This window comes from Microcaecilia unicolor, chromosome 5, assembly GCF_901765095.1.
Source record: "Microcaecilia unicolor chromosome 5, aMicUni1.1, whole genome shotgun sequence".
In the NCBI taxonomy this organism is placed as follows: Eukaryota; Metazoa; Chordata; class Amphibia; order Gymnophiona; family Siphonopidae; genus Microcaecilia; species Microcaecilia unicolor.
This window is the reverse complement of record NC_044035.1, coordinates 79,769,728-79,796,766: the sequence shown is the minus strand read 5'-3', so window position 1 is coordinate 79,796,766 and position 27,039 is coordinate 79,769,728. Positions and strand designations below refer to the sequence as shown.

Genomic DNA, 27,039 nt, shown 5'->3' with positions numbered 1-27,039 from the left:
GAAAGGGAAGGGTGTTGATCCATTCTCTGCACCCTTCTTTTGCAGTGCCAGAGCTCAGTGAGTGGAATCTTGGGCCAAGAATGCTGAGGCTTGCGACATTATGTCCAGAATTGGGGATCTATAAGTCACATATTCCAGAAGGTTCATTGCGTTAAGAAGTTGAAGAAATTCAAGGAACCCCATGCAGAGTGAAGCAATTCAATGAGGAGACTGCAAGTGAAAAGGCTGGTGAAGAATAGAAATCTACAAAAGGACAGCCACGTGGAGGAGTCAGCACACACTCAAAAGCATGCAACTGGACTATTCCCTAGTCCTGGAGCCCACCAGACACACCATCTTCACTCCTTCATGCATCAGATAAATTGGACTTTGGTCCTCAAAAGCTTATGCCTCAGTAAACTGGTTAGGCTAGGGGGGGGGGTGGAAGTGCCACCTGCCTCTGTTATTTTTGTTACACCAAATATGAACATGGCTACTCCTTTGAAAGTTTTCCTTTTTACCTGCTTTGCATAATGTACTCCAGACCTGCATGGTGAAATTATATAATATCTGATCATTTCCTTTCCTTTAGTCAAGCCATACCATCCTCAACTAGATTGGGTTTCTTTACCTCCATCTGCTGGTAGGAAGGGATTAAACTCGCTTATTCAGGATGGTATGGCCCCAGACAAGGAATAATGGTTTTATAAGTCTCTTCTGTCAAATCAGTTGTAGACAAACTCCTAAGATAGTGACACAATTGCAGGTAAGCAAAATGACTCTTGTTCCTCACCTGATATTCATTTACAAGTTCTGGATAATTTTTTTTTTTAACACCTTCCCACGATCATCTGTACATTGAAACAAAAATTCCAACCTTTATGACTTCCTATGTGTTCATGGTTGGAGCGACACTCCAACTTCTCTAGGGCCATCCTTGTCCAAAACAGCATTAAACAGGAAGTAGAGGCATGATATGGGGAACAAAGCCAGCGGCTCTGCCCCCAAATCATGACCCGAACACCATGTTATAGGCAGAGTGGATACAAGGTTATCATGTAAGCAATATTTGATTTCATCAGTGGAAAATCTAGGTATAAAACTTAGACTTGTAGTACAAGGAGATATCAGATTGTGATTCAGTAAAGAGAAATTAGTTCTTACCTGCTAATTTGCTTTCCTTTAGTCCCTCCAGACCGGCCCAGAATGTGTGATGGTTGTGCACGCTTTCCAGCAGGTGAAGACTGGCACGTCCACCTCTGCTGGGAGACTGAGACTGACTGGGGTCTGCACAGGGGAGATATACAGTTCTCAGAGTCAGATGTTCTCAGTCTCCCTCAGTGGTAGGCGTACATAACCCAAGCATCGTGACCGGTCTGGAGGGTTGTTAAGGAATTTGCTAATTATCAAGACAGTTGCAAGGATAGTATTTTGCTAATCCGAGGGTATAACCGCCCCTGTCACATTAAAGGATCATCTTAGGCCTGGATCCACTACAAAAACCATTCTATTAAGAACCCAGGAGCCACGGAGGGCTTAGAACCCACCCACCAGTTGCATTCTCAACAGTGAAACTCCCCTACTTAACTGTCATAAGTCAGAGTCCTCAAATCTTTAGGAACTATGACCCAGTGCGCCTAAATCTATGCGCAGGGATTTGTCCTATTTGTCTGTCCTAATTACATTGTAAGCTCTGTCGAGCAGGGACTGTCTCTTCATGTTCAAGTGTAAAGCGCTGTGTATGTCTAGTAGCGCTATAGAAATGATAAGTAGTAGTAGTAACTATAGACAAGACAAAATAAATTGTCCAGAATCTGTCTTGCAGTGAGCAAGAAATTGCTACAAAGTGTAAGAGGTGATCTATTGTGTTGCTAATCATGTGCTGATAGCAAACACCCCCACCTCCCACACCCTACATATTGGTCATACATCTTTCATCCTAATTTCTAAGTATACATAATTTTTTTAAAAAGTAGCTCTTCATGCTAATAACTCTAGGAAGGTTAACAATAACAGCCTATAAACAATTACCCGAGATGCTTGACATGTAGGGTCTCTGTTTTCAAGCTCTTTACATTTGTCAGTAATTTCAAACAACTGTTTCTTCAAGATTTCTGTCTCTTTGGACAAGGACCTGTACAGTTGCTCTCTCTTCTCGGCCTCTTGTGTTTTCTCCTCCAGCTGGCAGCACAATGCTTCCACATTTGGCTGGGATTTCAGCCTCTGGATCTCTTTGTCCTTCTCCGCAAGCTGCTGGCTATTCTTTTCCTTCAATGTTTCCAGCGCCAGAATTTTCTGCAGGGGTGGGGGAAGTACAGTATTAATGCAACCCAGTCCAGAAATACAATCAGCCAGGCTGAAAACTAAATTAGATTGAGAAACCAGGAGATGCATTCGATAACACCCACTTGGATCTTCTTTTTGGTGGTAGTTTAGGAGTTCACAACCAAAAACTGAAGAAATTGAGAAACTGTGGGAAAATCTGCAGTCGTACCCGACTACTTCTACTGATTACCTGATTTCTAGAATGCCTGTTACTAGGATTTAGGAAGTTAAACATCCAGGCTACTGATAGGATTATCATAGAATAAAAATATTTCAAACTGTAAAGAGCTCCAAGGATTTTTTTTTATTATTAATGGTCTGGCAATTTCCACTTGCTCCTTTTGTGCTACCACCTTAACTAGAAACAGGAATGGGATGGATTTACCTGGAGGACCGTCTCCCAGTCTTACAGCCTTCCCAATTTAGTTGAGTTTGGTCACTGCAGTGAATAATTTTGGCCAGTCCATACCCTCAAGGCTCCTACTGAAACCTTACATCATGGGCCATAAACCCAGTCACTAGGTGTAGCCACTGCATAAAGATGACTCCTCTCCCTCCGCCAGGGGTTGTGAATATTGCCTCCACAGTACCCTCAGCCAGCCCGAGAGGTGGAAAACCTCAGCCACAGATTAAGCCCATGTCTCTCTGCACAACTGTGCATATGCAGTCACTAGGCTGGACAGGAACTTTAACTTTACATTTTCACATTGTCTCAAACTTAAGTTTAATTAAAAACTTATTTCTATAATCTTGCCTTATCCATATCTACCTTTACTTAGGAACCAATGGAGATAATACCATAGTTGGAAGACACCCTAAATAAAGCCTGAAATGAACTGATATAATTTTTTTAAACCTATAAACATACCATACCTCTAAAAACCTGTTTCTTTCAGAATCTGTGACTTTGCCTTTTCCTTTGGTAATTTCCTCCATAGTCTTTTTCAGTGCTGCATTTTCTTTTCGAAGCTTTTCTAAGTCCGCATCCAATTTAGAGGCTCCACTTTTTATTCCCAGTTGATTGCTAATTATACTCTTGACACCTTTTGATGTCATTTTTGAGTGTCCTAGGATTACAAACACAAATACATAATATGTAAAGGAAGGAAATGTACCAAATCACTCACTCCTGTTATGAAAAGATTAGCTAAATATTTTAACACTTCCTCTTGAGTACAAGGTGAGATACAAGAAAATACTAGGACTAAGCAGAATGCAATGAAGCTACACAGTAGTAAATTTAAAACAAATCAGAGAAAATCTTTCTTCACTCGATGTGTAATTAAACTCTGGAATTCGGTGCCAGAGAATGTGGTAAAGGCAGTTAGCTTAGCGGGGTTTAAAAAAGGTCTAGACAGCTTCCTAAAGGAAAAGTCCATAGACCATTATTAAATTGACTTGGGGAAAATCCACTGCTTACTTCTGGGATAAGCAGCATAAAATGTTTTGAACTTTTTTGGGATCTTGCCAGGTATTTGTGACCTGGATTGGCCACTGTTGGAAACAGAATGCTGGGCTTGAAGGACCTTTGGTCTGTCCCAGTGTGACAATACTTATGTAGGGAGAGTTGTGGGTGGGGTGGGGTGGGGAAGAGAATGGAAGGAAGGAAAGATCCTGCATGTGGGGGGGGGGGGAGGCCTAAAGATGTTGCACGGGGGTGAGGAAAGATGGGGGGAAGATGCTGCATGGGGAGGGGGAGAATAGTTGGACATGGGGTGAAGGGAGAGATGCAGCAAAGGAGTGAGAAAGGGAGAATCTAGCAAATGAGATGGAGAAGAGGGAAAGATGCATGGAGAGGGGATGGGTGAAAAAGGGAAAAATGTTGGACATAGGGGTGGAGAGAAGGGAGAAATGATGAATGGGGAGGGATAGAAACGTTGGACAAAGGGGTGGAGGGAACGGAGCAATGTTAGACATAGGGATGGAGGGGAGGGAGAAATGTTGGGACATGATGGTAGAAGGAAGGGAGAAATGCCTCATGGGAGGGAGAGAGAGACGGTGAACTCAGACCACAAGGGGGGGGGGGTGAAGAGGCAGAATTGTTGGACAGGCAGTGGAAGGGAGGAAGAAGAATACTGCATGGGGGAGGGGGAAGAGATGTTGGACCCAGGGAACAAGGGAGGGAGACAGATGGTGAACAGTGGAAGAGAGGGGAAAATGTTGGACATGGGGTAGATGAGACAGAGGGAGAGGTACATAGGTGGTGGAGAGGGGAGAAAGAGGGTGATGGTGGATGCAGGAGAGTGATGGAGAGATGCCAGACAATGGGAGTGAGGGAAGAGAAAAGGAAAAATGCTGGGACCATGGGGAAAGGGCAAGAAGGAAGAGAGAAGGGACAGGGAAATGTCAGGCTATGAGGGTGGGGAAGGGAGGAAGAGGGATCAGTTGATGGGCTAGAAGGGTGGAGGAAGACAATAGGAATGGTGGAATCCTGTGGGAGAGGCCAGGAGGGATGGCACAGAATTGAATGAGAGCATAGTGATTACAGAGGATAGAAATATGGTAATAGAGAGTAGATTAAAGATGAAAGGGAATGTAAGGCCGGGGAAGGAGTGTGCTAGTGGTTGAAAAAAGAAGATGGAAATTTGATTGATAGTTGAAAAGTAAAAAGGAGGAGAAAGGCGAGAGAGAGGCAGAAAAGAACTAAAAAAGAATGATGTCAGAGGCAGGTGTGGTGAGGGTATAGACAGGAGAGGAGAAAAGACAAATGGACTGCAGCCGTTTGAAGGAGAATTAGCAGATGACAAACAGGAAAGCAGAAAAAAGAAACTGAAACCAGCAAGATGGAAAAATAAAATGTCCAGACAACAAAGGCAGAAACAAAGCATTTGATTTTGAATGGTTTAAATGGAATATGTTAGCTTTTGGAAATGTGCATAGCAAATGTCTTCATACTGTGTTCAGTAGAAAAGGAAATGCATTTCTGTTTTATATCTCCAGTGTTTCAGTAATGCTAAGCTTAACTTCTTGGGATTCCCAGTTCAATTTTTGTCTAAATATTTTTATTTCTAATTTGTGATCCCTTGTTCTGTACTTGGTAAGGGCCTGTTGGTGTCATAGTAATGGCAAGTGGGGAAATCGGAGGGGAGGCAGAGAGGAGAGGGAATCGGGGGGGGGGCTCCTTTATTTTCTGACCTGGATCCAAGCAGGTCTAACACCAGTCCTGACCCTTGCTGTATAGCTGGTGGGGATCCCCAAGCATCTCCAGTTAAGGACCTGCTCCAAAGACAGCCAGAACTCCCTTCTACCAAGTTCTGCAATCGGCAACAGCATCCTTGAGCCATCAACAACTCAGCATTTATGGGGTGCTGGCATTGGTGGCTTAGGGACATCGCTGCTGCCTGCCAAGCTTGGTAAAAAGCGTTCTGGTCACTTTCGGAGGAAATCTTCAGCTGACAGAGCTTGGTGATCCTCATTAGCTAAAGTATTTATATTTTGAGGTGGGAGTTGGGCAGGGCAGAGAAAAGTTTGTGCCCACCCACTTTGGGATCAGGCCCACTCAAAATTGGCTGTCTGGCTACACCACTGCTGCTCGTGCATTGCGTTCTTCAGACAAACTTTTGCTTGATATTCCTTCCTTTCATCATATTAGGTTAACAGAGTACCATTAGACTATTTTTTTTATACTGAGGGTGCGAGGCAGTGGACTTTGTTGCCCTTTAAGAGGTATGACTTCACTTCTTCAGTTCTGTAACATTTGAAGGCTCAAAGCTGGGGGTTTAAGTTCCTTATTGTTTAAGTGACAGATTTGTTTTAGTCAAGAATCTTTTATTGCATATGTGTATGTCTTCTTTTAAAATTATATTATGTACGTTATGCTATGATCTGAGAGTTGTAGAATCATGCAGAATGGAAAATTTTTAAATAAATATGTCCAGTGCTCTAAATGAAGAACAGGGAATAGCAAATTTAATCATCACCTACTAAGGTGCAACAGCACAAACCTAAACCAGCAGGAAGGCTGCATTAGAGCATTTGCCAAAGGAGGAAATATGCAATCTCTCTCTCTGAAGGACAGGCAGAGATGCGTGGAAAGGGTTGTATGAAAATTTCCTGCCCACATCTTCCAGAAGCTGGTGAACAGATACTGCCACTAATGCCATGAAAAGACAGCCTGGGCTCACCTTCTTTCTAAACAAAAGCTGGAAGTTTAGATTCCTACCCTGTGGAGAAAAGATCTAATAGAAGAACAGGAGGCTTCTCCTTTTATCCAGAGTTAAATTACCTGACACTAGCCTAGAGTTATGCATAATTTAATAGGCTGATGCCTAGGCCAGCACAGCAGCACCCCAAGCCAAATACTTGCCAGCCCCCACTCTTCTTTTTGTAGCAGCTGACTTACAGGGCACAAATTTGCTTTGAGAGATCATAGAAGGTGGCCCTCCTAAACCTTGAACCCTAGTCACATATTTACTTTGCCTATGACTTAATTCTGCCCTTTCTGCAACCTGGTGTGCACTTACAGGCCCTGCGTGCCTGTCTTGCACTGATTTCCCAGGCAACAGGAAGCTCATGTGGGAGAAGAGGAAGTGGGATGGTGTAGGACTCCAGAGTATTTGAATGATAAATATCAGGCCCCGAGATATCTTTTCTTGAAGTGCTGCCCCTACAGGCACCTAATGAAGATCTGGACAAAGTGAGAAGAGTCACCCACTCTGTTCTTCTGTAGGAGAGAACCTCTTAATCCCCGCTCAGTGTCTATGAGCACACATTTTGTAAATTCAACTCTGATAAAGGGTAATAGTAAATTTTGAGAAAAAAGGGGCATTACCAATGGTGTGCTGAAGTGACTGGTCCTTGATCCAGTTTTTCAACATTTTTGTAAGCAATATTGCAGAACAGCTAACAGGAAAGGTATGTCTTTATGAGGAAGATACCAAAATCTACAACCCGGTACAGATGTGGAAAACATGAAAAGTAATCTAACAAATATTGATGAATGATATGTAGTCGTGTTCTTTATGTTAAGGTTTATCATTTAGAGGAGGCACCCACCCACCCTAAGTACGGCTCCCTCTTCTCCCAATCCACCCTCTCTCTCACAGGAATCAACTATTTTAAGACCAGCAGAAAACACCCTCACAATGCTAGTAAGGCCCTAGGGAATAACAGAAAGGAAGCACATGGTTCAAAGTGTCACTGCTCTTCTCCTTCTCTTGCCTGTCCAATCAAAAGAAGTGAAGAAGGTACAGGCTGGAGACAGAGAGAGGATCATCTGGAGGTAAGCAGAACTAAGAGAGGGATTGTGATAGGGAGAGGAACAAAAGACTGAAGGGATTGGACTGGGAGAAGGTGGGGAAGCAAAAGACTGAAGGGAATGGACTGGGAGGAGAGAAGCTGGAGGGGTGCATGTGTATAAGAGATGAACAGTGTAGGCGAGGGGGTGAGAAGATTCTGTTGATGCAGAAGAGTGCCAAACTGATGTGTATGACTTTTCCAGTATATGAATTTGTATTTATTAATTAAAACTAGCTCCAAGCACATTTAATGTAACAAGAAATTAAACTGATTAGTAAGGTAAAGAAAAGCAAGAATTTAAAAGAGAAGGTAAAGATATGAGGAAAAGTTGGACCAGAATACAGGATAGGAGTACTTCCTCTCCCTCAATCCAATTCTATCCACAAGATGCTGGAAACCTCCTTTCTGACTCATAGAAGACAGATTCTAGGGCTCCTTAGACTCAGACCAAATATTACAAGAGAGAATATAATTTCAGGAGGTACTAATCCTGAAGTGATATCTCTGAGGGTGAAATGGACAAGGGGACCAAACCCCCTTAACAGGTGAGAATTCCCTCTCTGAAACTGGGTAGCTGTAACTCTGCAAATGGCAAAGTCAAGTTATAGCATAGTATTTTTGATGCTGATGAGTTATTCAGTACTGGGGAAACTCTCAAAACTGGTACCATCAGCATAGCTACATTCTCCTGCCTAGGATGCCCAACAAATTCAAGGACCTTTTTCAGATATTTTGGGAATTTTGCTCATGCCTTTTCAGTAATATCTCAAGGCAAGTTACATTCAGGTAAATTATTTCCGTCTTCAAAGGGTTTACAATTCTATGTACCTGAGGCAGTGGAAGGTTAAATAAAATGCCCAAATTTACAAGGATGACAATGGAATTTGAACCCTGGCTTCCCTGTTTCTCAGTCCACTGTTCTAACCATCAAGTTGTTCTTCCACTCCTTAGATCCTGCTCAAAAACTGCTGAAGCAAATAGATGGTGGCAGAGTTCAGCAAGTAAAGATGTGTCCTCCTGAGTCAACAAAGAAGCTGTACTGATGAATTTGGTACAGACTCTTGGAAACACTTTTTGCTGTATCTGCTTAGTGGAGACTAAGCTTACCTTCCAATGAAGCCACTTTGGAAGTGGGGAAAGCTACCCTGCTCTCCACCAAGAGCAACCACAGAACAATGCCAATGTTGCAACGCATTTGTACAATGCTGTATATTCAAATTTTTTGCATCCAAACCTGATTTTACAGCTTTGCAGAAATGTGTCCAAACCATAAGATGCCACCATCCTTTTTTTTTTTTTGCTAATATATCCTGCTTACCTATGAAAGTGAAACTGTGATTTTTGAGTTCTGCTAGTAAAGAGGGTGATGTCAGTCCTAAGAGGACTTTATACTCATGAGTACCCAAGCACAGGAGTACCTGTAGTTCTGAACACTCCACTGCAAAAGAGAAGAGCATGAAGTTTGTGAACTATCCTGTCAGCGAAAAAAAAAGTCATTTTGGAACTTCCCTAAAGAAGCATGTTCTTAAATCATTAACTTTGTCCAAGAGATTGAAAAATATTTAAATTAAAGTCAAAATTATTAAAGAAACAAAGTAACTTTAGAATTTCAAGAAGGAGAAAGCTTGAAACAGTAACCAAGAAAGACTTGGAAGATCTTCTCAGACAAGAAGCAAAGAACCAGCTTAACAAGTAAACAAACTAGGTTGTTGGTCTTCACTCCCAGCTCTTAAGGGCTGCTAACAAGTCAGGTTTTCAAAGTATCTCTAAAGGATACTCATAAGACACATCCACATGCCCTTAGGGATATCCTGAAAATCTGACCTGTTGGTGGCCCACAAGGACTGGAAGTGTCCAGTGGTAATGTTTTTTTCCCCTAGAAATAGTTGTTTCCCACTATAGTTTTTCAATGTCATTGAGACAATGAGGAGGAACCCTGAGGGGTTGAATGCAGTAAAAGTGCCAAGCCAGTTGAGGCTCAAGTTATTTAATATTTAATTTGTAACATTTGTATCCCACATTTTCCCACCCATTAGCAGGCTCAATGTGGCTTACGTAACACCGTCAAGGCAATCACCAAGTCCAATAGATATTAAACAAATACAGTTTAAAATAAGGGTCAGGTAAGGTTAGGGTATACAAGTACAACAAGGGTCAAGGAACTAAGGAATATACAATGTCCATTACGATGTGAGGTTTTGATGCATTATGGAGTTAAGGCATTTAAGTTGGACCAGTAAAGTAGGCTTTGCAAAACAGATTGGTTTTTAATGATCGCCTGAAATTTAGATGGTCATGGATCGTTTTCACACTCTTTGGTAGTGCATTCCACATTTGTGTACCTAAATAGGAGAAATTGGATGCATAGGTTGATTTGTGTCTGAGTCCAATGCAGCTTGGATAGTGGAGGTTTAGATAGGAACGTGACGTTCTGGTTCTGTTTCTGGTCGGAAGATCTATCAAGTCAACCATGTATCGTGGGGTTTCACCGTAGATAATCTTGTGGACCAAAAAGCAAAATTTGAAGGTAATACATTCCTTGATTGGGAGCCAGTGCAGTTTTGATTGGAGAGGTTTAGCTCTATCGAAACGTGTTTTACTGAATATGAGCCTGGCTGCTGTGTTTTGGGCTGTCTGGAGCTTCTTCAAAAGCTGTAATTTACATCCCGCAAATAATCCATTGCAGTAATCTGCGTGGCTCAGAATCATTGATTGTATCACGTTACGGAATATTAAGAAACTCTATTATTGTGTCTGTTTTCTCAATTTTAGGAGCAAAATTAGTATTAGTATTTAGAGGCATCTAAGCTGTTGACATGAGCTAAAAACAGTAAAGGAGAAGGGGACTAAGAAAAGAAAAGGAGAAAGAAAAAAAATAGCAGTTCAGTCCTTTGTGCTAGTAAGAATAAGAAAAAAGGATCTATTGTCTAGCTTCTACCTAAAGCCTGAAGGACAGAGATGGGATGAACTATATATGCCATTTATTTACTAGTAATATCTGCTAAGGTCCCTTAGTATAAGAAGTCTTCAGAGTAGGCTGTATCTGGGAAAAGAATAACTTTGTTAAGTATTCTGACTCAGTGCTAAAATAAGCCATTATTAAAACGCACTGCTTATTTCTGGGATAATCAAAAAGCAAAAACAAATGGCTTAACCGTGTCTGTAATCAATATTGTAAAAATACACAAATTCAATCAGACCACGAATGCTTATTATAGTATAAAATTAATAGGCTGATAGAGGCGTCTCATATCTGAATGGAAGCTTCTGAATGTATGCTCCCTGAACGGCTATCAAGCCAATGGGAAATTATAATCATCGACCACCTCCCATTGGCTTGATAGCCGTTCAGGGAGCATACATTCAGAAGCTTCCATTCAGATATGAGACGCCTCTATCAGCCTATTAATTTTATACTATAATAAGCATTCGTGGTCTGATTGAATTTGTGTATTTCTGGGATAAGCAGCATAAAAATGTATTGTACTGTTTTGGGATCTTGCCAGGTACAAGTGACCTGGATTGGACACTGTTGGAAACAGGAAACTGGGCTTCATAGACTTTCGGTCTATCCCAGTATGACAACACTTATGATTACCTAAACGTTACGAATGTAAACAAACTATTCTTTGGGGTTTGTTTTTTTTAGGACTCCGCTCTCTACAGTAGCTTGTATGTGACCTGGAAGAGTATAAGAAACATTCCGTTTACAAACGAAGTCACGTGCATTTCACTGCCCCCACTCTGATGCAAGCCAAGCACCCCCCCCCCCCTCCCGCCGCTTCACACGGGAATGGCTATCCAGCCGTTCCATCCCCACCGTGGTCTACTATCTTTTCCTCTCTCCGGTCTAGCCTCTCCATCCGCTACACAACCCGCCTCAGAGTCAAAATCTTTCCCCCCATCCTACCTTCAAAAACTCCCGCCGATTTCCTTTTCCAGGAGCTCCACCCCTTCTCACAACAACTTCTCTGTCCCCTGTCCTACCGTGTTCTGCCCTGCCGGAAACGGGAAATTACGTAAGAGGGAGGCGGGTCGCTGGAAAAAGGAGGAAGAAGTAAAAAGTGTTGCAGTAGAAGTTGTTGTGTGTCAGTGTCAGAAGAAGCGTGTGGAATAGATGCCAAGAAGGTTGAAGAAAACGGGAAAACGGGATGACGTCAAAACTTTGAAGCCAATTTGGTTAATCGCTGTTTCCCATTCCCCGCACGCAGTCGTCATCTAGTACACTCAAAATCAAGCAAACCTATGAGTGACTGCATCCTCGTTGTCATTATTGGTGGGACTTTTATTTAGTCTCACTTATATTTTCAAACATTCTACATTTTAAATCATTGTGTCATTTGGAAGGGCGGGCTATAGGGACTCCCAGTAGTCGTGCAGAGATGTTTTCACTTAGTAAAGGACCACCAAAACAGACATCTGGAAAAAGGAGGAAGAAGTAAAACGTAGCAGTAGACGTTGTCGTGTGTCAGAAGCATGTGGAGTGGATGCCAAGGAGGTTGAAGAAAACGGGATGACGTCAAAACTTTGAAGCCAATTTGGTTAATTGCTGTTTCCCATTCCCCGCACGCAGTTGTCATCTAGTATACTCAAAACCAAGTAAACCTATGAGTGACTGCATCCTCGTTATCGTTCATTATTATTGGTGGGATTTTTATTTAGTCTCACTTATATTTTCAAACATTCTACATTTTAAATCATTGTGTCATTTGGAAGGGCGGGCTATAGGGACTCCCAGTAGTGGTGCAGAGATGTTTTCACTTAGTAAAGGACCACCAAAACAGACATCTTGTTATGAGAACACTTAACAATCAGATTTTCTATTTATAAGTACAGTTTAAAAAAAATTAATTAGGTTGAAACTTGGAGCATTTAACATCTTTTTTTCCTGTGCCTACATCAAAAGAAAAAGATGACGTAGGAATTTACTCCTTTTTGTTTTGTGGAATACAGTGGTACATTATAAAAATGCACTTTTTATTATTATCATTATTATTATTATTATTACTACCACTATTTCACAGATATGTATTGAATAATGAGCAGGAGCGTAGCCAAACAGCAGATTTTGGGTGGGCCTAGGCAAGAAGTGGGTGGGCACCAAATGTTCTCTCCCCCACCCCCACATCAAAAAAATATCTCAGTTGGTGGGAAAATGCTTCTCTCCAGTCTCTACCTTGGTAGTCTGCAGCAGGCATGCACTGAAAACTGAGCATGCGAAAGTGCCAGTATTGTGGAGAACAGCATTTTCATTACCATGTGCTACTGTTGGATGGGCTTGAGCCCTAAGTGGGTGGGCCCCGGCCCACCTGTGGCTACGCCACTGATAATGAGGTAGGGGCTTCTTTCATGCAGACGTTCTGTCCAGAGGTAGTCTAAATGTGCCAACATTGTCCATTTCAGCACACTATTAGCAGCCAACTTCGTACAAAGTTAATTATGTTCAGCAGAAAATAATCTGTTGGCTCAGGCTACTTGCTTGTGCATATTCCATCACTGCTTGTTATTGATATCAAGTATTACATATTAAGGGCATTTTGCTGTAAACTTTGTTTTAATTCGTTTATCCAGTCCTTACATGCACATGGTTTTGATTTTTAAACCCAAAGGTGAATCCTAAGGGTGGTTGAACATAGTAACATGGTAACATAGTAGATGATGGCAGAAAAAGACCTGCACGGTCCATCTAGTCTGTCCAACAATTTAAACTCATATGTGCTACTTTAAACTCATATGTGCTACTTTATGTGTGGTATAAGCTGTGGTGTTGTTGCTGTTGTTATTTTGGTTTGGTTTGGTTTTTTGTTGTTTTTTTTTTTTACTTGTTTTGAACTGCTTTGGGTCCTGCTGATCTGTACATCTGCTGTCTGGAATTTTGGAAGATGGAAATGAGAAAATAAAAATTAAATTTTAGTTGTACTCTGTAGAAATTGTTATTTACTTTTGCAATATGTATATGAATGCCTGTTCTGGTGTATGCATGTGATAATATTTGAATGTCTCTACTTATGGCTATGATTTCTGAAAATACAGCATCATTAAAGGACAGACTTTTAAATGCCCAGCTGGGTATATATGATAATCTCATCTTTGTTAAATGTTTCAGACATATCCATGATATAACTGACGTCTATTATTCTGTCTCGCTATATTTTCAAATGTAAGCCACATTGAAAGTAAGTTTGCTTGGGATAATGTGATACAAAATATTTCAAAGCACTTAGACTTGCAAAGTTCCATAGTAACCTATGGAACTTTGTAAGTCTAAGTGCTTTGAAAATGAGCCCCATGGTGTAAAAAAAAAAATCCAGTGAAGACCAACTCAAAATATATCTGTTCCTTATCTGAGCCTTAGTATTACCATATTGAAAATGCGACCATACCATGCCTCTGTGGTTATATTCCACTAATAAGTTAAATGATTAACTGGATATCTTGAAAGGATTATATAACCTTTGGATGCATGATTAGAGACATACACTTATTTATTCAATACTAGTAAAAAAGCCCCGTTTCTGATGCAAATGAAACGGGGGCTAGCAAGGTTTTCTTCTGTGTGCATGTGGGAGTGGGAGTGTGTGTGTCCCTGCCCTCTTTCCCCTCCCCCCTCTGAGTTACAGAGAGAGCGATTTGATTTCGTGCTTTGCTGTGTTTTCCTTCACTGTTTGTGTTACAGAGAGAGCGAGGGCGGGGCAGACACTCATGGGGAAACCGGATATCTCTCCCCCTTCACACTTCCGGCTGGAGGCTTAATTTAGAACGTTGGTGGTGCCTTTTATATATAGAGATTACAATTCCTCATGTACAGCCAGAAAACAACCTTTTAGAGTGGATAGTGTTCACAATGAGCTTCTTTTATTATCGACCAGATAGATGAGATAAGAGTTTTCAGTTTTGGCACAGTATAAGTCATCACAAGAACAAAATATAAGAAAACCAATGGACTGCATTAGGGGCTTGTAGCCCATTTAGTTATGTTTAAACAAAAGAGATCTGCATGAAACAAAATATTTATTTTTTATTTATGCCAACTCCATCCCCCCAATATATGGCCCTAGATGACTGCCTGGTTCCTTGGTATTCACTTCCAGTCTTTGTGGACCACCAACAGGTCAGATTTTGACTTATAAAACCACTTGGCCCTGAAACATACCTAAAAACAGAATAATCCATTTGTATATCTAAAATGTAAACTTCTACTTAGCAGATGAGGTGAAAATGTTATTCCTTGTGCCCTAATGAAAGGAGAGTTTAATTTTACTTCTATTTAATTGCAGACTACAACAACATTTAAGATGAGCCAGTCAGGAAGCAGGATATCCTTACTGAAATTTGGCCATCTGTATTTGTATGGAACGGTGTAGAAAAATGAGGACAAAATTCAGAGTTTATAACTGCTGTTTCTACCACCTACGTACAATCATTTTTTAAGCTGTTCTAGTGATATTCAGTTTTTATTTCATGATATTTATGTACATATGAGAAGCTTTCAAATAAATCAAAAAGCTGTCCAATAAGTAAAAAAAGAAAAAAATCTTTTGTCCTCCACCTTTTAAGGCACTGCCTAGCCACACATAAGCAGTCTGTTATTTCTAACTAGTAAAAAAGGCCCGTTTCTGAAACAAATGAAACGGGTGCTAGCAAGGTATTTGTTTTCTGCCATTAATGTGTTGTAAGTGATTTTTATTATAATTGTGTTGTGTTGGTAATGAGTAATTGAATTTTTTGTTTTTTGTGTAGTTTCATTTTTTATTGTTTTGCTTTTTTATTGCTGTTTTTTTGTATTGATTTGCATGACAAATCTGGTTTGCCATTTTTTTTTGGGGGGGGGGTATCGTTGAAAGATGATGATTGTCCCTTGTACAGTTTGTGTATGATGTGGGTGGTGTTGATGGGGGTGGTGTAGGGTTGCAGAGTTTGTATATGATGTGAGGGGGGGGGGGGTGTACAGGGTAGCAGCGTCTGTGTTTGAGAGTGTTTGGAGTGGGGACAATTGCATTTGTTCCCCTGTACTTCCCTTTCCTTAGTCCCATAGTGGAAGGAGGGGTGGGTGGGGTGTGGCCTTGGTTATGGGGGTTTTTTTTGTATTGTTTGAGTTGCATAACCAATTTGGCTTGCCATTCTTGGGGGGGGGGGGGGTGAGGGTAGCTTTGTCCTGCATCTTTTTTTTTTTGGGTGGTGGGTGGGGGGGCTGTGGGGGTGTGTGATTGAGCGAGATAGATGTTGAATGTCCTTGTTAAAATTTGTGTATTAAGGTGGGGTGTGATTGTGTGAGTGTGAGAGAGATGCTGTCTTTCCCTGGCAGAGTGTATGTTGTTGTGTGGTGTGTGTGTGTGTGGGGGGGGGGGGGTTTCCTGTGTGTGTGTGAGTGAGAGATGTAGATTCTTCAGGGTAGAGGTTGTGTATGTATTTTTGTGTATGTGTGTGGTGTGAGTGAGAGACAGAGATCTAGATTCAGCGTGGCAGTTTGTGTATGTTGTTTTGGAGGGGTGTTTGGGGGTAGTGTGTGTGTGTCTGAGTGAGTGAGAGAGATGCTTTTTCTCCGTAGCACAGTTTTTGTTTGATGCTTGTTGGAAGGTGTGTGGGGGTGGGGGTGGGGGGGGTTGAATGAATTTATGTCTGTGTGTGTGAGACAGAAACATGTTTTTTTTTCCTGTGTAGCGTGTTTGTATGATGTGTGTGGGTGGTGGTGGTAGGGGTTGGTGTGTGGAGGTTGGAAGCTTTGAGGAAGGGGGGGGTGGGTGTTTGAAGGAATTTATGTCTGTGTGTTTGTCAGACATAAACATGCTGTTTTTTCTTTGGGAAGTTTTTTATGATGTGAGTGGTTGGTGTTGGTAGGGGGTGGTGTGTGTGGAGGTTGACAGGGTTTGTGTATGATGTTGGGGGTGGGGGTGGGGAGAGTGTAGCGGCATATGTGGGGCATAGTCTGGCCACTCACCTTGGAAAACATTTTGTCTGCTGAAAGAATTCTTTCCGTTTTTCCACACCACACTTTTAAAAATGTCCAGAGAATTAAACATTTCAGTAACAATTCACCATCCAGATAAGTGAATGAGCAAGAATTATAGAAATTAAATTACTGCAATTATAAAAACCATACATATAGTTTAAAGATTTTATTAATATTGTACATCTGTCCAAAAGCAAAGAACTTCCAAATCAGCAACAAAACATTTGTAATATACAAATTTAAAAAAACCTTCAGGTTACAAAAAAAAAAATCCCACAAAACCAAATTTTAAAAGGAAGGCCCTGTACATAAATCTATAGGTAAGAAGATGCCCGCAGTCGCTGTCTGTTCACAATCTAAAGTTGTGGAACACAGAAGTGCAAATAAGCCAGTCCTAAACACTATGTTTAAAATGGACCAAGGTGCTTCTTGCAAATGACCCAGTCATCAGTAGTTATGCACAATTTAAGATATGTGCATTATCATAAGACTGCAATCTGAATCCAGATTCTTAGGACAGGGTTGATCCAGTTCTGGATTTACCCTGCTGTATGCAGGGACCTGTAGTTCTGATTTCCCCATTGCATTCCCTAAGAAAAATAAATTCAAAATATCTATGGTACTTGCTAACAAACTAAAGTTTAATTATTAAATAAGCAAATGAATTTCTCTTTTTCTTTACCCAATTTATACTTGGAGGAAAAAGACTTCAGACGCTCAACATTCTCTGTTGAAATCAGATAACCAGTGAATGACTGAATGCTTTGTATCCACTATTTCTCCCTGATGTGGATATTGCATGAGCTCAAAACCTCCAAGGTCTAATAGTCTTTAACAAGTATGCATTATGGTTATGGTTTCTCTTTGCTATGAAGAGGGAATATTTTATTTCTTATTGTATATGAAGTACCAACAGTGGCGTTCCGACCGTAGCTGACACCCGGGGCGGATCGCCGATGCACCCCCTCCCGGGAGCAGCGCGACCCCCCTCCCGGCGAAATGACACCTCTTTCCCCCCCCCCCCCGGCGAAATGACACCCCCCAGGTGCACGCCGCTGGGGGGGGTGCCACGGCGCACGCCTGTTGCCCTGTTTCAGTCCGATTTCGCAATTCGCATGTGTTCACTGCTCCCTCTGAGTCTGCCCCGGAACAGGTTACTTCCTGTTCCGGGGCAGACTCAGAGGGAGCAGTGAACACATACAAATTGCGAAATTGGAGTGAAACAGAGCAACAGGCGCGCGCCGCAGCACCCCCCCCCAGCGGCGTGCACCCGGGGCGGACCGCCCCCACTGCCCTCCCCTTGGTACACCACTGAGTACCAAAGAATCCCTTCATTTACTTAGATTCAGAACAGTGCTGCTTGCTTTCAAAAATTATACAGTGATGAAATGGAGTACTACTAGCAAAAAAAAAAAGCTGTTTTTTTAGTTTACTTGCAAGTATAAAAAAATGAGAATCTGATATTTCACTTTGAAGAGCAATAGGTGTTCAAGGTCTTCGGAATCTCCTTGTTTGACCACTCACATTACTGTGAATTCAAGCAAATTGGCGGGTCACTGTGCTGAGTCACTAAAACCCTTTAGAGGTATCACCCAGATACATATGATGCATAAATAAAGCAACACTAGCTGAAGACAGACATGGGGAAAAGGCTTTTGTCCCTTTAGTCTCTGTTGCTCATCCGTCTCCAGTGTGCTCTGTCAGTGTTGCTCAAGCTGGTACGGAAGTATCCTCCTAAGTAGGCTGGTTTTCAAGATATCCAAAACAAATATGCATGAGAGAGATTTGTAAGCAAATTCTCTCCTGCATATTTATCGTGACTATCCTGAAAATGAGAAACACTGCTCTGCACGACTCGGAAGATCTGAAAATCTGAAACAAACCCCTGATCAGGAGGGGTGCACCTTTAGAGATACACCTTCTTCAACACTCAGCAGGATCCAGAAATATTAACTTGAAAGCACTTGAAAATTCTTCATTAAAAGAGCAGTTCATATTACTTCCCTTTTGTTTTTAAATATATCTAATGCACCAAAGAAAAGCAACAGTACCTCTTCAGGTTCAAAAACACACACATGCCAGTGCTATGGAAACGTTTTATTGATTTTTTTTTCTTTTTTTTTGTTATGGGATGGTGACACTCCCAGTTTGGAAGCTTTTTGTGTTTAGCTGAATAATTGTGATAAGAACTTGAAATTCTCTTACAGTTTTCATACACATCAAATTTCATTTTTAGATTTGTGGATTTCTAATTCTGGTAATGGGTCTACTCTGTGTTTCTTAAGCCTACTCATAGAAACACAATATTATACTTTCAGAGTGGTCACCTGCGAAAGTTACAGAGAGTATTCCAGTAGGTCCTTGAGATTGAAACAAATTTGTTCCTCCATTTCTGAATTCAAATGTCAAGCTGCTCATCTGGTTTCAGAGATTTGTTGAATGGGCTACCCTGTCTCCATTTTGAAGACGTCTTATAAAAGAGCATTAGGCAGCACATTCACATCTGTTGTTGCCACCTAGAATGGAACCCCCTCAATGATAGCCTATGTGTTGCGATATTCATCTGGTGCGATGATGGTGAGGACAACTATTCTGAACTATGGGCACATATTGGTTTACATTCAGGCCTAAAAGAGCCTCCTCTCTTTGCTTTTAAGCAAGGCAAGAACTTAAAGGACCTTTTAATGCCAACTTATCTCTCAAGCAATCTTCCTCAGTCAAGAGAAGAGAGGCAGCTGGGCCATTATCCATATGTCCAATGTAGTGTATTTGGCTCATTCTTTTAGGCACGATGTTGATGATTAATGGATGCCATATTATGTTGAAACCATTGTAATTGCATGTTGGCTCGAGTGGTATATGCCATTTGGTGTCCATGCTCTGAATTCTGAAAGTGAGACTTTTGGAACATAGACGTTGTCTCTGTCAACAATATCATGTAGCCCCCCCCCATAGAACACTATTTAACAGTAGGTCATTCTTTTGATCATTTGAGGCTTGTCCCTCTAGAGCAAGTCTTTTTGTCACCGCAGAGAGGTGACCTTGATGCACTGTTGTTGTAGAACGAATGTTGGAAGAATATATTTTCTTTCTACTATCACCCTGAAGGGTTTAAACAGGACTTAAGATTTATAATATGATTCTGTGTTTTATAACACATTTCTTGTTTTCTGTTTCAATTTTGGAATTTCTGAGAACACCAATAGGCTTGCAGCAATATGATGTGATTACGCTGAGGACGTGGTCTCTTTAAATCTAGTATGTACTGCGGCTCTGAGCTGTTATTTTGGATAATGGCATGTTTACCTTCCTGCAGGGCCGCCGAGAGGGGGAGCAGGGGGGGACAAAATTCTCCAGGCCCGGGCCACCAAGGAGGGTCTGGCGCCGGAGTCTCTCGCCCTCTCCTGCTCCCAGGCCGCTGGCGCCGCAGTCTCATCTCCACCTGCCTACCCTCAGCTCCCTTCTGTCTGTCGTCTGACCCCCTGCATTTAAAAAAATCTCTAAAGCAGCAGCGCAGCGCCTTCTGTGCGAAAGGGCAGATCGGCTTGGGCGGGCCTAACCTCACTGTGTCCCACCCTTCTCTGATGTAACTTCCTAATTCCGTGAGGGCAGGACACAGTAAGCGAAGGCCTGCCTGAGGCGATCTGTCGCTTTCGCACAGAAGGCGCTGTGCTGCTGCTTTAGAGATTTTTTTTTTTAATTTAAATGAAGGGGGTCAGATGGCAGGCAAAAGGGAGCAGAGGGTTGGTAGGTGGAGACTGAGAACTGCGGCGCCGGCAGCCTGGGAGCAGGAGAGGGAGGCAACAGCAGTAGCGATTGAGGGGTGATGTGGGACGATCCTGGAAGGGGCGCGGCTTTGCCCCAGGCCCGGCTCAGTCTCTCGGCAGCACTGCCTTCCTGAAGATGGTAAGTGATTTTGTCAATGTTATAATGTGTATGAGTAGCACTACAGGAGGCTAATGATGCTTGCTTTAGTTCGCAGTGATCCAGTTAATAACACTGGAAGCAGGTCTTATTGATTGAAACGCTATTGTACTATGCTGTGGGTGTCGGGTGAAACAATGTTGCCAAAGCGCTGACTCTGTGGTGGCAGATAAGTGATTGCTTTTATTTCTTAAAACGTAGTCTTATAATTGTAATTTCTCAAGGAAGCTTTCTATGGGTACTTTTAATGAAAATGAAAATAAAAATTAAAGCTGGTTGTTCGGAGTCTGTTAGCCTAGAGAATAATTGAGATAGAGACAAAAGAGGCAAATGATTGATTCTGTGCATAGGCTGGGACCTCAAACTATTGTAAATGTTTAAGATATAAAATGCATCAGGGCAATAAACAAACAGACAACTTGGGTATAAAATAAAGCAAGAGTCAAAAGTTAACCAGTTTCATAATTTGAGCAACTTGGCGACAGTTGGTGCATTAATAACACTTTGTCAACTGTAGAGTTGCTAATAAGAAATATTGGTGCACACCTACATGAGAACTATAACACGCACAATATTGATACCACACACAAAACCATTAAAAAAAGTTTAAAATTGAGTCAAAGTACGTCAGTGAGAATATACTAGCCAGCAGAGCCGTTATCTCGGCTCCTGTTTTTCCAGTGTTTAATCTATACAGTAATCAAGGTGAGCCAATAACTCTCGATGCTGGCTTGTACGATACTGTGCTTTACAACGGGGGCACTCCAAGAAGCTCTCATCCAGCATATTGGTGTATTTGGGAGATGAAGCTTGATCATGCATCGTCAACTTCTTTTCCAGATCATCTTGAAGATTATTCAGTGGCTCTATGTAATGAGGATGTTTCTGGAAAAAGGAAACAGCATAATCTTGCGTTGTCTGATCAGGTATTTAAAAGTTGGTTTACAAGCAAATTGAAAAAGGGTACGGGAGCACACTTACAGCATGAGAAGCATTTTAATGCGAAATGTATAATAAATACTTTTTCTGAATCTGCCTTGTCATTTGTAGAAGATATCCAAATGTTTCTATTGTTGCATTTGGTGAATTCTTGGAAAGAAAAGGAATAGGTGAGGAGGCTTATTTAATACCCAAGTGTATAAACAAAGACACCTATGCACCATTGCATAAAATAATCTTGATGAGATGACATTAATAGCTGTTTAACCAAAATGCCATGTTGAAATATGTAGTATATGATATTTGGAGATGTGTGGAAGATGATAGGAATGCAAACTATGATCTATTTAAGCCATATATCATGGGCTGAAGCCCAAATTAATCTCTGATCTCTTGTTCAGTTAAAGCCTGTTTTAAAACAGCATAACTACATAATGTTGGGGTAGCTCAGATGGTTGTGAGACCACAGAAAATCATTCAGATCCTTCTGTTTATATCACTGCAAGGTTTTGTCTCTCCCTACTTAACCACTTCTCTCTCCATGAATGTGTATAAGCAAAAGGAGGGTTGTGCTCATCCTAATCAGCTTGTCTAGGTTAAGTACAGAGGGAGAATGAACTGAACAGAAGAGACCACAGAGATGGGCGGTCAGCATGGAGATATAGCTTTGTGAAACGTATCGGACACAATATAAAAGAAGAGCAATGCATTAGAACAAAAATAATGAAAGCATATCAACAAAATCCAAAAGGAGAAAGCAATAGATCAAAAAGGTGAATGAGTATTTTGAAAACTCCAGTGCTGCATTTTTAAGTTGAACATGATGAAATGATTCCTTTAGTCCTGCTGCACCATCCTGTACGATGTCCCATCAAACCATTGCAGCCATAATTAAATTCCATAAACAATAACATTTTTGTATTTATTTTTAGATGGCCACTAGAGAAAGAAGCAGAGAACTCAAGACATCTGCATTTTCAATAGTGGGTCCATTATTATGGAACAAGTTAACGGAGCATGTCTGCTTTTGTACAGCTCTTCAACAATTTAAAAAATGGTTGAAGACATCTTGATTTTTACAGGCTTTCTGAATGAGTAGTTTCAGGTGATTTTCCAGTAGGCTTTCTTTGTTAGACCCTATTTGCTTTGTAAGTATTGCTTTTAATTTATGAATGTTTTAATTGTAGGCTACTTAGTTCTTAGGCAGGGTATAAGTTTTAAAAATAAATACAATAAAGGAGTTCCTTGAACCAAAGTCTTCCAGGGAGGGTCACAAAATGGTACAGCAGGACTACAGAGAAGGAAATTAACAGGTATGACTACATTTCAGCTTCCTAAGCATCCTGTTGCTCTGTCCTGTATGACTGGTATGTACCTGAGCAGAAACATTAGGCAGGGGAAGATAAGGCCCTCTGAATAATGGCTCTGACCAGTACATTCAGCCTGTAATGCTTTACAAAAGAATGGAGCAACAACCAGGTCATCACTCTATTGCTATCCTCTGGCAAAACCGCTCAGGCCTTTGCCCTTTACATTGCCTGAGCACAAGTTGAGCGAGCTCACAGATCAGAAGACACCAGTTCTTGCAAAATATAACAGCCTCAATGGCCATCTTTATCCAACATGCAATAGAAGCCTTTGACAGCGCCTGCCCCTTGTGAAGGCCATGGAATAGGACAAACAAATGATCAGAGAGACAGATAACATTCATCTCCCACAACTACCTAAACAGAACGCTGTGGACTACCAAAACGGAACTCTGTGGACATCTAGCTTGTGGAGCCTTCTGGTCCTTGAGTCTGCACCTTCATCCAAAAAGTGGGGAAAACAGACCTCCTGATTTACATGAAAGGAGCAATCACCTTCAGGAGGAATGAGGGAACAGTGCGGATGACAAAGAATTCTCCAAGAAAAGGAGATATACAGGGTTTGACAGGACAGAGCTTGCTGTAAAAAGCTGAGCACTTCTGAGATCTAAGCCTTACACGGGGAGAAGGAGCATTGTTGACACCATTCCTCAAACATTTTTAGACTCAAACTTAAGCCAAAGAAGTGGATGACTTGCTGGCTTTAAGTAAGTTGCAAATTCTGTCATCACTATCTCGCTCCTTCTCTCAAGGACCAAACCATAAGCCATAAGGAATCTGAATCCTCCAATTCCACTGGACCTTATCTGAGCAACCCATGACCCTCTGGAAACAGGAATCGGGGACTCCACCAGGAGTCGAATGAGATCAGTATAACATGGCCTTCAGGGTCAACAAGAACCAGAAAAGAATGGTGTTATATTCTCCTAAGGACCTGGCTGATCAGGGGTCCCTCCCTAGACCACAGCTGAACCAAGGCATCTATTCCCATTGAGGTAATCTGTTTTCTACAGCTGAAGAAGCATTTCACCCTGGCATTTCCCCTTGAAACCATGAAGTCAAAGATAGGTTGCCCCTATTGGTCCAGGAGGCACCAGAAGGCTGTCTGCCTCAGCTCCCACACTCCTGGATTCAGCAGTGAATGGCTGAGGAAGTCTGCCTGAACAGTGTCCTTGTCAGCTCTGTGGATTGCCGACAATGCTAGCAGGTTTGGCTCTGCCCAGCAACAAATGACTGCTGTTGCCAGGGTCACTCCTTGACTTCTGTGCCTCTTTGCTTGTTATATTTATTTTATTTATTTATTTATGCTGCATTTGTATCCCACATTTTCCCACCTATTTGCAGGCTCAATGTGGCTTACAATATGTTATAACGATAATCACATTAATGGAATAAGAATTTCAGAATATTATTATAGGTAACTGCTGTCACATTGTCCACCATCATGTGGAATTTTTGCCAAAGAATATGGTGAAAGCAGTTAGCTTAGCAGGGTTTAAAAAAGGTTTGGATAATTTCTTAAAAGAAAAGTTCATAAGCCATTATTAAAATGGACTTCAGAAAATTCACTTCTTATTTCTAGGTAAGCAGCATCAAATCTGTTTTACGATTCTGGGATCTTGCCAGGTACTTGTGACCTGGATTGGCAACTGTTGGGAAACAGGATACTGGACTTGATGGGCCTTTGGTATGTCCCAGTATAGCAGTGCTTATGTTCTCCCCCAGAGCAGTGGAAAGCTCTGGAGGAATTGCAAGTGGACCACCAGAATCTCCAGGCAGTTTATGGACCGTGATGTCTCCAGGGGGAACCAACACCCCTGTTCCACTGTCCCCAAATAATGAGCACCCCAACTGAGAAGACTCTAGGACAGGCTTATACAACCTATGGCCCACCAAGTGCTTTGTTCTGGCCCTTAGAAGCTTGGCAATTCTTGTGGTGCTTACTGCGGGATTCCTGCTCCTCCACCACAACTCAGCTCTCTGGAAGCTTGAGGCACACAGTGCCAGAAGTTCAGATTGGTAATACGGTTTCAAGTCTTGGGAGACCTGAAACCTTGAGACCAACCCAAACTTCCAGTACCATGAAGCTCAAGCTTGCAGAGAGCTATGCCCCAGTGGGGATGCAGGAATCCCACTGTTTCTTCTGCAGCTGAAGCCAGGTCAGGGGAAAGAGACTGGGTAAAGACTGGGGGGAGGGTACATGAGAGAGAGACTGGTTGATGAATGGGGAGGGTGCAATAGAAAAAGAGAGACTGGTTGAAGATTGGAGAGGGGATAACGCACCGTCGTATTTTGCCACTATTTGACTAAACATGCGGCAAAATATGATGGTGAATATTTTGGCCCTCCCAATGTTAAAACATTATACATATATATATAAAATGTGGCCACTGATAGAATAGGGTTGGACAAGCCTGCTCTGGGACATACCCCTGACAGAGCACCTCGAGGATCCATTGGTCAAGATGAAATGAGTCCACTTATGGCTGAATAGGGCCAGTGAGGGGCCTGGCACACCCTCACTGTACACCTCTGGAGCTTCTAGCAGAGCTGGGGATCCAAGAAAATTCTGGCACCTTAGGGCCACCAAAGGACTCCGGCTTGAAGGACCTAGGTCTGGGCTGATGACAGTCAAAACTGACTTCCTCCCCTACAAAGAGGCTTGATAAGAAGGCACGCTGGGACCTTTTCCTCACCAAATAGCGGATGCCCCTTGAAGAGAATTTGACTGTTCTTAGAGGCTGCATTCATAGCCGAGGCCACAAAATGGGAGGTTATTTACACCTAACTGTAGAGGACATCCACCAGAAAGGCCGCTATTGATTATAGCCAAGTCACCTCTGGGGCCTCAGCAAATGTTACAACCTTTGCAACATGGCTTTAGCCACAAAACCCCCACATATGGTAGCCTGCTTGCCTGCCATAATGGAGGAGGCAGCAGCCAGATTAAGCTGCTGTTCCACCTTCTCATGCATCTCCTTGAGAACTGAACCCCTTTCAACCAGCCAAAATCTGGATGTCCACCTTGGGAAACCACTAAAACCTCACCACCTCCTCAAGAGGGAATGATACAGCCTGTCTAGCACCTTGGACCCCGGTAGACTCCATCCAGGGCCTCTCACATCATGCAGGACAGAACCTTGTGAAGGGGGAATTGCTTGTGAGAGGACCTCCAGATTGGGGTCATCTGAGGGTTCAGTCAAGGAGGCTGAGGACAGAGCCAGGACCTTGGACACTGAATCAATAAGGTGAGAAAGATTTTTCTGCCAAAACAGTCATATGACTGGGGAGCACTCCCCCTCTTCCTCCTTGGGGTGGTAGGGGAAGGGCTCTGCTTCTGAACCAGACTCATAGAGTGGCTGAGACTCCAAGAGCTCCTCTGCCTCAACACTGCCACCCTCAAGAGGTCAAAGAACCTCCTGCAGGCATGTGGTTACCTCTGCACATTTTGACACCTGGAGCAGCCCCTCCCCTCCCAGTGAGGTATTAGCATCACCTGCTAGTGCCTGCTTAACAAGCAGGAGCACATGCTACAGCCAGAGTTCAGGGCAGATGCTGGACATGACCACCAACCTTTCAAGCCCTGATAGGGACTGAGACTGCTGTAGAGAAACTGCAGCAGGACCCAGAATGACTGCCATTGTTGCCAAAGGCATTTGGACCATGGGTACCAATGCCGAGGCAAGAGCAGCTTCTGTGGACATTATGGGGAGACCCCACCGGGGCTGTTTTTGAAGTCAGAAACTGCCCGTTACACTGAAGGCAGAGGGAGCTGTCAGCTGTGCTCAGCTGTTAGCTTCTGTAAGCAGTGTAGTAACATAGTAAATGACGACAGATAAAGACCTGTACGGTCCATCCAGTCTGCCCAACAAGATAAACTAATTTTACATGGTATGTGATACTTTATATGTATACCAGAGTTTGATTTGTCCTTGCCTTTCTTAGGGCACAGACCATAGAAGCCTGCCCAGTACTGTTCTTGTACTAAGTTCTGAAGCTAACATCGAAGCCCTTTAAAATTTACACTCCACCCCATCTCTATCTATTCAGTCACAATCAGGGCGTAGACCGTAGAAGTCTGCACAGCTCCTGTTTTGTTTCTCAATTACCGGCATCGCCACACAATCTCCACTAAGATTCCATGGAACCATTCCTTCTAAACAGGATTCCTTTGTGTTTATCCCACACATGTTTGAATTCCATTACCGTTTTCTTCTCCACCACCTCCTGCCCGCGGGATGGCATTCTACATATCCACCACCCTCTCCGTGAAAAAATACTTCCTGACATTAGTCCTGAGTCTGCCCCCCTTCAACC

At 42.3% G+C, this 27,039-nt stretch overlaps 2 protein-coding genes across 4 annotated transcripts in view; both read right to left on the bottom strand.

Moving 5' to 3' along the window:
* Nucleotides 1-11,515, bottom strand: part of LOC115470111 (centrosomal protein of 55 kDa-like) — a 98,605-nt gene extending 87,090 nt beyond the window's left edge. For both annotated transcript variants that reach the window (XM_030203032.1, XM_030203033.1), the window contains exons 1-3: nucleotides 11,453-11,515; nucleotides 3,178-3,371; nucleotides 2,011-2,274 (exon numbers count right to left, since the gene is read on the bottom strand). In XM_030203032.1, the coding sequence (XP_030058892.1) occupies nucleotides 2,011-2,274; nucleotides 3,178-3,360 (447 nt within the window). In that variant the 5' untranslated portion in view covers nucleotides 3,361-3,371; nucleotides 11,453-11,515. The remainder of the gene's footprint in view (nucleotides 1-2,010; nucleotides 2,275-3,177; nucleotides 3,372-11,452) is intronic.
* An 8,699-nt stretch (nucleotides 11,516-20,214) lies between these two features.
* LOC115471129 (centrosomal protein of 55 kDa-like) overlaps nucleotides 20,215-27,039 on the bottom strand; it is a 43,827-nt gene continuing 37,002 nt past the window's right edge. Inside the window, exons 8-9 of one of the 2 annotated variants that reach the window (XM_030204817.1) lie at nucleotides 21,398-21,505; nucleotides 21,225-21,301 (exon numbers count right to left, since the gene is read on the bottom strand). In XM_030204817.1, the coding sequence (XP_030060677.1) occupies nucleotides 21,413-21,505 (93 nt within the window). In that variant the 3' untranslated portion in view covers nucleotides 21,225-21,301; nucleotides 21,398-21,412. Of the gene's footprint in view, nucleotides 21,302-21,397; nucleotides 21,506-27,039 lie in introns of both variants that reach the window. The other variant, XM_030204816.1, reaches the window with a different exon arrangement.